Raw genomic sequence first — 11,397 nt, forward strand, 5'->3', positions numbered from 1 at the left:
CCACCTTTCCTCCTCCTTGTAAGGCTCTCACGATCACTGCCACCTTCCCTCCTTCCTGCAGGGCTCTCACCCATCACAGCCACCTTTCCTCCTCCTCGTAAGGCTCTCACCCATCACAACCACCTTTCCTCCTCCTTGTAAGGCTCTCACGATCACTGCCACCTTCCCTCCTTCCTGCAGGGCTCTCACCCATCACTGCCACCTTTCCTCCTCCTTGTAAGGCTCTCACGATCACAGCCACCTTCCCTCCTCCTTGTAAGGCTCTCATCGATCTAGGGGACCATTCACCACTTTTTCCTGTAACTCCCGTTTAGGTTCTACAGAAGTCACTGGAACTTGGTGTTTGCGAAACCGGGAACAGCTCAGGAAAAGGAAAGCCGAAGCACAAGACAAGCGCACATCACAGTGGCTGTTTGGGTATGGCACCCCTGCAGGGGAAGGGACTGACGGCCATGGGGTACATGCCACATGCCCAGTGGGCTGAGCACTTCGAGAGACTGTGTTTGGTGTTTCCAACATCCTTAAATCAGGCACTGGAATCTCTATTTCACTAAAAGGGAACCGAAGTCCCTGATGTGTGAAATCACTTGCCCAAGGTCACGTAGCTAGTAAAATGGTGAGAACAGCAGTTTGTCCCTGGTCTCTCTGAATTAAAGCACCAGGTGGTTGACTCATATGGTCGGCAGGCCTGGGGTTGAGCCGCTCGGCACAAAGAAACATGGAAGCGCCGTGTTGCTGGGAGCGGGGTCATCATTGAGGAAGCTTCCCACAGGTCTCTGGGTTTTCTGTGAATAAAACGGTTATGTGGTGTGGTTAACTCTCCACGGAGTAAGCCAAAACTTTGTCTGTGAATGAGTGACAGAGAGTTTAGGGAGTTCCAAAGCTCCAATCAAAGTCACCTGTACGTGCCTTTGAGTCGATTCCGACTCGCAGCCACCCCCATTGGGTTTCCGAGGTGGTAGATCTTTATGGAAGTAGATTGTCCCATCTTCCTTCCATGGAGTGGCTGGTGGGTTTGAACTGCCAACCTTCTGGTTAGCAGTCAAATGCCTTATGTACTGTGCTACCAGAGCTCCTTCAAGAAGGGAGGACAGACTATAAATCAGGCATCATCTACCTACATCCATTTAGAAAATGACTGCGAAAACAGTGGCTGGCTTGAAGGCAGAAAAGGACGCCCAAAGAGCCCAAGTGTAGCACCCACCTGAGCGAGGCCTTCTCAGCCACTGCACTGGGGGCCGGGTCATTCTTTGTTGTGGGGCCATCCTGTGTGTTGTCTCTTGGCAACATATCTGGCCTCTACCCTCTAGACACCGGTAGCACCATGCCCTCCAGTCATGATCATTCAAAATGTCCAGGCATTGATTGCTAAATGTCCCCAGGTGGGCAAAGTCACCCCAGTTGAGACTCACTGATCTAAGGTTCTTGCCAAGAGAGGGCTTTGTGCCCTCTGTGGATTGAGTATGACACCAGTTACAACTCCAATTCCCTCATCTATACCCACTGTCTTTGAGTTGATTCCCACTCACAGTGACCTACAGGACAGAGCAGGACTGTCCCACAGGGTCCCCAAGGCTGTGAATCTTTACATAAGCAGGTCATCCCATCTTTCTCCCACGGAAGGGCTGGAGGGTTCAAACTGACAACCTTTTGGTTAGCAGCAGAGCACTTAATCACTGCACCACAAGGACTCCTTTAGCTTACAGATGATTGGGAAGCAGGAGAATGGTGTCTGTGTAACGTGGCAGTGGTGCTGGACATGACTTCCCAGTCCAGGGGAGCCGGGACCATGGGAACAGGACTAAAACCTTCCCCAGGAAAGGAGAAAGCCTTCAGCCGGGCTTCGAATGTCTAAGCAAGATCCTTTTCCACGATGTCATACAAAGACTGGAAACGAGGGCCTGCATCCAGAGAGCAGGCCACCTGTGCAGCTGTCCCTGTGTGGCAGGTGCACTTCCTCCTCTGCCCAGCTCAATGGCAGCCCCCTCAGGCCCCGCGGCCACTCTAATTTGCATGGCCTCAACGTCTGTAAGCAGCAGCCACACTGTTGCCTTTGCATATTTTCCTACCCCCAAGACAGCCTCCGGCCACTCTGACCTGCCTGTCTGGACTATCTACGCCATCTCGGGCCGGCGGTACCAGTGGTTGTTTTGTTAAAAAGTCACATCGATTTTCAATCCTTTACTCTAATTTCATCCCTCCCCAGCCATAAACACTGTTACTTTTACTTCAGAATTTTGCAAAACGTTGAGTTTTTTCAGGAACTGCATGCATCAGATTATGACAGAAAGGCTGGACTTGGGTCCTGTGGCAGGTGATTCTGTTGAAGATTATCCAGTTAGTTCCCCTAATGCCACACCCACCAAGCAGGCTGCAGTCACCTGGCTGCCCGTATTTGCCTACAGAGAGTGTTTCATTTGCCAGCCCAGCCATTCTCTTCTGTGTGACTTTGTGTTGGTGGTAGTTAAGGTCATGTGTCATCTTGGCTGGCCTGGTTTTGAGTGGCTGGGCAGGTGGATGTAGTGATTCCCCATGATGAGACTGGTACTCAAGTCCATGGTGGATCTGCAGTGAGCAGCTGCATAGCTGCCTTAAGGATGTGATCTGTTTCTCCTTCCAAGGAGAAGCCTTGAGAAAGGTCTCGGAGCTTTTTCGTGTGCTTGGACCCTGCATGGAGCTGAGTTGTAATTCAGCAGCCTGCCATGTTGCCTGCTGATCTTGGGACTGTTTCTGGATTGTAACTAGTGGCCTGCCATGTTGCATAATAATCTTGGGACTGTGGCATTTCTACCTGTCAACCATGGGTTTGTCAGCATCAGCAGCCAGCAGCTGTGTGAGTTAAGAGAAGCCTCCAGCTGCAGTGGCCCAGAAGCAAGAGGCAGAGCTGAGGCCCGAGGCCGAGGGACCCTCACCCAGCCCTAGAGCTGGCTGGCACTCGGAACCCAGACTTCTGGCCTCCTGAACTCTAAGAGAGTAAATCCCTGCTTGTTAAAGCCATCTCTATCTGTGGCATTTCTGTTAGAGCAGCACTAGAGAACCAAAATGGTATTTCTGTTAATGTAATTGAGCTTTTGGTTTACCTATCCATCTCTGAGCCTGGTTCATGTGTTCGGCCCTTAGGAAATGGAGCTGGACTCGGTGTGCTGACAGAATTAGGGCTCTGAACTTGCTGGGCTGAGGGGGCATTCACCAAGGCAGATGAGACCTTGGCGAGCCTCTCAGCAGCTGGTTGGCCTTGCTTTGGTAGCTCATCTCCATGCTACTGAGGCCTGTATACCCAATCCTCACTCAGCAATTACCTCATTATCTGGCATCTCACATTTATGATAATAGTAAAAAGTCTACTAACGTCTGGCAGGAACAAACGCAGAGGGGTGAGGGGACAGTAATGCTGGCTGTGATGGTTAGGGTTGTGTGTCAGCTTGGCTGGGCCATGATTCTCAGTGGGTTGGCAGTTCTGTCATGATGTCATTTGGAAGTTCTGTCCTTCTGTGTTCATTTTGTGATCTGATGTGGTCACCCTGCATTCTTGTATAATGCTGCCTTTCACCTAATGACCTGGTCTCTGGAACCTCACATGTCAGTAAGTGAGGAGTGAGTGTATTCTGTTCTCACTAGTACATACCATACACAGGAAATATCAGTTCCAGAGAGAAGCAGCACAGGGAAATGATTAAGAGTCCAGCTTCCAAAGCCAGAGTGACTAGATTCAAAGCCCGGCTCCCCAGCGTCCTAGCCGGCTGACCTCGGGCAAGCTGCTCCACCTCTGTCTGCCTCAGTTGTGTCATTTTCAAAATGGAGATAAAAATAGCATCTACTTTATGGGTTGTGTGAAGATTATATGAAATAGCAATAAATAAACCACTTCAAACGCTTCTGGACACAGGAAACACTGCGCTTTCTATTTCAGTGTTAGAGAACTAACTTATAGCCAGGTAATTCACTCATGAAAGTTATTAGGTAAAACTGTTACAACAACCATATGAGGTTGGGCAGATATTCCCCCCATTTTACAGATGAGGAAACTAAGATGTAAGTGACTTGCCTGTTGTCACATAGTTGATTGGTGTCAGAGTACAGACTAAAGTCTAGGCCACATGGGTGCTTCATCTCTCTCCAACAACTACCAGGGAAGACACGCACATTGTATTACTCTATTCTCCTCCACAGAGATCTACATAAAAGTTAGTTAGCATTTGACATCTAGGATAAAAAAGTATTTCCTGAAGAATTCCGATGTACCTTTTTTTTTTTTTTTTTGAATCTCACAATAAGAATTCTATTACAATTCATTTTGCTACGTGGTTGCCTGGAGTTACAGCCGTGAATGCTGAGGGGCCATAACCATCTTCTTTAGACTCTCCCTTCTTCCGTACGATTTTTAATATTTATTTTTCACTGTCCTTATATATAAAGGAGCTCTGGTGGCGTAGTACCTAAGGCATACAGCTGCTCGTGCCTTTGTACAGGCTTCTGAACTTCAGAAAGGCATCTGCAGCTTTTGACACAGCTCACGCTCTCCGTTACTGGACGTGTACTGTAGCTAATTAGCATCTTCACATGAGACCCTGTGAAAGCTATGCAAGCCACATGCCTATCATGCCCCTGCGGGCTGCACAAATGGGAGTAAGGCCTGGGGGACTCGGCCGCTTTGTGGATCTAGAAACTCAACGGGGTCAGTTTACCTGGGGAGTAACGGGCAAACTCACACAGACTAAGCCCAAAGAGACTAGAGTGTAAATCAGGATGCTGATCGCTTTTTAAAATATTTTATTTTTGGTGGTGTTGTTGAAAATACACACAGCAGAACATGCACCAGGTGAATAATTTCTACATGTGCGATCCAGTGACGTTCTTCAAGTTCTGCAACCATTCTCACCCTTTTCCTGAATGGCTCTGCCCCCACTGACAGGAATTCACTGCCCTCAGCGTCCCACAGATTGCTAATCTACTTACAATGAGAACGATACATTTCCAGAACCAAACTTTCATTATATGCTAGCAAGCATGCGTGCACACACACACAAACACACACACCCCCACGAAGGTTTCTGGGGAGCAAAACACATCCAAGTGAAAGGGTGCCAGAGATGTTTCCTCTCCTGTCCACTGAGGACATCTAGCACCAGTCCTTCATTTGACAAACAAGGACATCGAGTCGGAGGTTAAGACACTTGTCCAGGGTCCTGAAGAAGGCAGTGGGAGGTCTGGGTCCATTATTACCAGGCATTTGTCTCAGTTCTGTGGCCCTGGTGCTGACTCTATTCACAATCTCTCCACAGAGAACAGAAAAAAGGCAAGCGGCAGAGAACAGACAAAGGAAATGGAAGAGGCAGAAAGAGACAGCGACCTGCGGAACTCCAGGGGGAGCCCTGGCCACTAGTAGAAAAGGAGGTGACAGAGGGAATGGAGCCTCCGGGGGGTGTAACCAAAGCCCACCCACCGGAAGCTGCCCACCGGAAAACGGGGGCTGAGGAGTGCGCCTCTGAAATACGCCAAGAAAGCATTATGCATCAGGGAACTGGTTCTGCGTACCAAGAAACAGGGGCGCAAGGTCACCCTTCTGAAACACACCACGACATGGCTGCACCTGAAGACCTCTCCCCTCAGATGTGCCAAGAAACAGCTGTACCCCAAGATCACCCTTCCAGAATCGACCGAGAAATGGATGAGCCCGAAGACCTCTCTTCTAAAATGTGCCAAGGAACAACTGTTCCTGCAGCCCTTCCTTCTGAAGTACCCAAAGATACAGCTGGCCCACACCATGCCTCTCCTGAAGAATACCCTAAACCAGATGTACCCAAAGGCTACCCTCTTGAAACAGACCAAACAACGGCTGAAACTGAGGAAGAGAGTTCTGAACCAGGTCAAGGAACAGCGGAGATGGAAGGCTTCTTGCCTGAAATACATGGTGTAGCTGTGTCCAAAGACCTTTCTGCAAAAACAAACCACGAAACAATTGAATCTGAATACGAAACGACTGTGCCCAAGGCCCCCTCTCCTAAAGCCACCCAAGAAATACCTGCGCCTGAAGACTATTCTCTGGAAATATACCAAGAGAAACCTGGGCCTGAAGAAGATTCACCTGAAGTATACCAAGAAACAGCTAGATCCAAAGAATATTCACCTGAACCGTATCAAGAAACATCTGGGCCTGAAGACCTCTCTACTAAAATATATACAAATGAAGACGTACCCAAGGAATGCTTTCCAGTACCGTCCCAGGAAGCAGGTGGGCCTGGAGGCCAGGGTCCTATAGCGCACCGGGAAGACGCTAAGGATGTTTTCACTTTTCCTCAAGGTAGGGGCTGTTTATTGGAGACAGGACAGTGCCAGTGCCACTCAATGGTTTTCTCCACTTATAATCTCAGCACCAACATAGGTAGATCCCCACCAGAGTGGTGATTTCCCATCTTCCGTGACAGTCCCAGGTTATCCCCCGTTATCGCAACAGGTACCGTGAATGTCATCGGTTAGTTTCAAGTCAAAAATGGTTTTCATTCAATCAGTGTCTGTCTTGGCACAGTTCCAAAAATTTAAAGCAAATAATTGAAAATGCAGGCATGTACAATTACCCGTTTTGAGAAGCTTTAGCCAATGAGGGAAATAAACCCAATTTGGATGAATTATGTGCAAAGTATTTTAAGGGACAATTAAGTCTAGATTTAAAAAAGTGTGATGAATGAGGTTTTTCTGGAAAATTTAATTTCCCTGATGAACTAAAGTCAAGTAAATCCATGATACAAGGCACTGAGGGAGATACAACGTACAAAATAAGACCCTATTGCCAGGGAAATTCCAGTCTTGTGAGATTTGTCAGGTTTACCAAAATCCAGTTCTATGTCAATATTTGAGGCGGAAAAGCTTCCTCCCCCCCTTTCTCCAGCATGCCCTAGACTTTGGGAAATCACGTGACCTTTCTTTGGTGGTGATCTTGACTGGCCTTGGGGACAAAACCGAGAACGTGGATTCTCTTCGTCTGGTGTTGTAGATGGAAGGAAATGGGCTGAATGTCCCTACTCACAGCTATACCAGGGAACCATCTGCTAGAGATCCTGGTGGTGGTGTATTCCTTTCTTAGTAGTAGTATTTTTACTATTAGAATGTTAAATGAACATCATAGGAAGTGATATTTATTTAGCACTTCTATGTGCCAGCCACTATAGTAAAAATTTCCTGTGAATTATTTTGTTCAATATTAGCAAGCCTATTGGATAAGTAATATCATCCCCATTTTATATATAAAGGAACTGAGGCACTGAAAGGTTAAATTTGTCTGATCATTTCCATTGGCTAAATCCCTAGAGGTGGGATTACTGGTCAAAGACTACTTGAGCTTAAAGACTGGATGTGTTTAGCCCGATGAGCCTCCAGAAATGCACTAATTCACGCAAAACAAGAGGTGAGAAGACCACCTGTTTGCCAATGCGTGCCCACACTGTGCACTACTATGACATTTAAAAGAATTAAAACACTGCTGCCTGTTAGGATTTTTTTTAATGAAAAATCATTGTTTAAATGTCTTCTTCGATTATTAATGCTGTTAGGCATTGTTTTTGATTACTGACAAATTGAATTTTGCGTGTGAATTGCCTGTTGAATCCTTATCCCATTTTATTTTTGGATGCTTGTTCCTCTTAACAGATTTAAAACCTCTTTAAATAGTAGAGTTATTAAACCTTGACCTAAATATAGGTTGTATGTATATTTTCCAATTGTTTAACTATGCTTACAGTATTTTTTGCTATATTGAATTTTAATTTTTAGCTAGTCAGACATGGCAATCTTTTCCTTTATGGTTTCTGGTCTCTGCGGCATGATTAGAAATGCCTTTATAATACCAAGATTATAAAAAAAATTTCCTATGTTAAACATGGATGCTATTTTAATATGTATATATGTTTATTTATACTTTATTTTGTGTGTGATATGAGATAGGCTTTTTTTCTCTCCAAATGAGTAGTCAATTGTCCCAACACTATTTATCAGAACTATTTTTAAAATTTTATTTGCTGTTACAGAAATGAAAGAAAAACCCAAAGCCGAAGAACCAGAGATACCAGCAAATCTGGACAGTTCTCAAGAGACTCATCCGGAAAATGACATCTTTAGCTATGTTTTATTTTAACAACGCTCAGTCCTAAGAGTTATTGTCCAATGGAATACACGTCTCTGCAATGTTCATGGATATTTTCACTTAGTCTTTTTTGCACTTATAGACCATATCTGAAAGAGAGAACTAACATGATTTTTAAGCAAGATCTGGCTTGTGTGTATGTGTGTGCATGTGTGTGTGGTAGTATTGGTGAGAAAAGGCAAAAGAAAAGAGGAGGGTTGAATAATGAATTTTTCCTCCTCAAAACAAACATTTCTTGCATTAAATACTCATGACAGATAAGTGATTAATTCTGAACACGTAAAATCTTTTGGAAGTATAGAGTTTTCTTGTAAACTTTGCTCAATTATGAACGTAACAACAGCATCAAAACTTTAGTCAGGCTTTCCTTGGGTCTTTGGTTAATTTCAACAATGCTTATCGTTCTGGTACATCTTCCAAGATAGTTCCGAGTTTTGAGTGTAGTTTATTTTTGTATTTGTATTTTCATTTTATAGTTTTAATTTTTAAGTATTCTGTTGTGCACAACCTGGCAGTGTTTCGTCCTGTTGTACACAGGGTCGCTATGAGTCGGAGTTGACTCAGCGGCACCTAACAACAACATTTGTGCAAAATGAATATTAAACAATTATTACAGGCTTAACTGTGTGGCTGGCATCATGTTAAGCACTGTGGGGGCTAGAAGACCTGTAACATATAATCCCTGCCCACTAGGAATTTAGTCTAGTCTCATGGGCAATAAAATGGAAAATAATTACAAAGGAATGTAATAAATGCTGGAGACAATAAAGGAAATGTTCACTTTTTGCTGGAGCGAGCTGCAAAGGGGAATCTTGAAGTAGGGAGGGGATTAACACAGGTGAGGATAAGGCGCACATGGTGCGATACGTGGTGTGGTGACTGACTTGGTCTGGCTTTTCTAGCCAGCCTTTGGGACTCCCACCAGATCACTGGGTGGGACCATGCAAATAAGGTGTATGGAACTCTAATGTGCGGACTGGTTAGTTTTGCTATGCCGCCAGGCTTAAAATGAGCCCTTCTAGAGGCAGAGAGGGGATCTCACTGCCATCAAGAAAGAAGAACCAGAACAGAGTGGAGTGTGTCCTTGGACCTGAGATCCCTGCACTCGCTGGACCTCCTGGGCTGAGACAACGGTGGCAGAGGCATGAGTGGGGTGCACCTAAGTGGACCCATCAGCAGCGCTAAAAGAGCTTTGTGCCACTTGTCCGAGCAGGGCAGAAGTGAGGCCTGGAGGCCGAGGGCCAGAGAGGAGTGTCTGAGGGCACAGCAGGGGGGATCATCTTGATCGAAGGATTATATCCTGAGTGCATTCCTGAACTGAATTGTAGCCTGTTACTTCCCTAATAAAGCCCATATTCGTGAGTACTGTCTGTGAGTTCTGTGTGGCCACTGCAATGAATTATCGAACCCGGCAGGGTAGCAATGAGTGCCGTAGGAGGGACCGTTGGTGTCAGAACTGGTAAAGAGGCTGGAGAGCGGTTGTCTGTCTGGCCTTACAGGAATAAGCCTGGGGCTGCTGCTGCTGAGTCTCCCTCCCTCTTGTCAAGTTAGAGGAGGGCAGAGGCTGCTGACGCCATGCCCTTTCTGCACTGTGAGGGACACAGAGAAGGGCCAGCTCCAGTCATGCTCAGAACGGCATGCAAGCCATCCCAGTCAGTGTTGGGTACACATGGAGTGGCAGGCTAGCTAACGGTTTGGTATTACAAGCTGGATGGTAGGGAATTGTGCATACCTAACTAAGGAATAACTCCTCAGAAGGAAGGTTGGGCAATCTACTTCCACAGAGATACCGCCTTGGAAACCCAAGGAGGGGTCACCATGAGTCAGGTCCGACTTGACGGTACATAACAAAAACAACAACAACAACAAGGAGTACATTACTTACCTTCTGGGTTATGGAGAACTAGGTAAGACTTTTGACCAATGGCGGGCAGGTTCAGTATTTGAAGAGATTTATTTGGTGATAGTGGTCATGATGGACTGGATATGACATGAGGTTGGGGCAGCAATAGGAACCATCCCCAGGGAAGATGCTTGAAAATCCTCCTGGTATTTTAGGGGACAGAGCTGGTGTTTTATTTGTTTCACTTCTCCCTCTGTCATTGAAGAGGATTCAAAGTAAAGGAGACTGCTGCCAAGGAGGGTTCACTGAGCCAGGGACTCGACCTCTCCTCTGATCACAGTGTGAGCCCGCAGCAAAGCGCAGGTGCGACCCGGCCGGGGCACTCCTGGGGTGCTGCTGTGGCCCCCAGCTCTCCCGGCGCTAGAAACACTGGGGGAGGCCCGAAACATACAGATGCCCAGACCCTTCCCTGGGGATGCTGATTCAACTGTCTAGGGGAAGGTCACGCACAGGTGTGTTTATTTTTAAATTGTTTTGTTTTTTGCTTTAAATAATCCTTTTTGGGAGAGCAATTTTATAACAATAGAAAAGCTGCAAAGATAGTGCTGAAAATGTTTACCCTAATTACTTTAATGTTAGCGTCTTACATAAGCACAGTCCCTTTGTCAAAACTAAGAAAAGATCATTACGTTACAAAGATTATTAACTCAACTATGGACTTTATTCTGATTTCACAGAACTTTCCACTAAGGTCCTCTTTATGCTTCAGGATCCAATCCACGATACCATATTGCATTTAGGGTATTTTCAATTTAAAATGGAGCCCTGATGGCGCAGTGGTGAAGCACTCAGCTACTAACTGAAAGATCAGTGGTTCAAACCCATCGGCTGTTTCCTGGGACAAAGATGAGACAGTCTGCTTCCGTAAAGATTTACAGCCTTGGGCCTACAGGGCAGTTCTGCTCATATGGTTGCTGGGCGTCAGAATCTGGAGGCACTGAGGTTGGGTTTAAAAACTCTCTGAGGAATCCTAATACGCAGCTAGGGCAGAGACACTGTTACAGTCAGTGGTTATAAGGCTGTTTCCCCTCTATTTTAATTTTTCTCTTTTCCTCCCCAATAGTTAAGCTTTTTCTCCTGAGGGTATAGTCATTGCACAGTTGTTATGAATACCCCAGTACAGTGCTCATGTAACATTTGGGGTACGACTGCTCCTTACATCTGTTGTTGTTAGGTGCCGTCGAGTCGTCTCCGACTCATAGCGACCCTATGGACAGCAGAACAAAACAGCAGTGCAACACTGTCTGATATCTTACATCTGGATATGGCTTCAGACTTCATGTAGCTGGCCCTCTGCACCCCCAGTTTCTGCATCTGGGTTGCAAATATTTTTTGGAAAAAGCAATTTAGTGGTCAG

General features: G+C 46.0%; 1 protein-coding gene across 1 annotated transcript in view; it reads left to right on the forward strand.

The window, feature by feature from the left end:
• HEMGN (hemogen) overlaps positions 1 to 8,128 on the forward strand; it is a 10,718-nt gene extending 2,590 nt beyond the window's left edge. Inside the window, exons 2-4 of the mRNA XM_007958360.1 lie at positions 324 to 417; positions 5,283 to 6,301; positions 8,022 to 8,128. Of these exons, the coding sequence (XP_007956551.1) occupies positions 324 to 417; positions 5,283 to 6,301; positions 8,022 to 8,128 (1,220 nt within the window). The remainder of the gene's footprint in view (positions 1 to 323; positions 418 to 5,282; positions 6,302 to 8,021) is intronic.
• The last annotated feature ends 3,269 nt before the right edge of the window (positions 8,129 to 11,397 follow it).

This window comes from Orycteropus afer, unplaced genomic scaffold (assembly GCF_000298275.1).
Source record: "Orycteropus afer afer isolate SDZICR_OR568_19922 unplaced genomic scaffold, OryAfe1.0 scaffold00943, whole genome shotgun sequence".
In the NCBI taxonomy this organism is placed as follows: Eukaryota; Metazoa; Chordata; class Mammalia; order Tubulidentata; family Orycteropodidae; genus Orycteropus; species Orycteropus afer.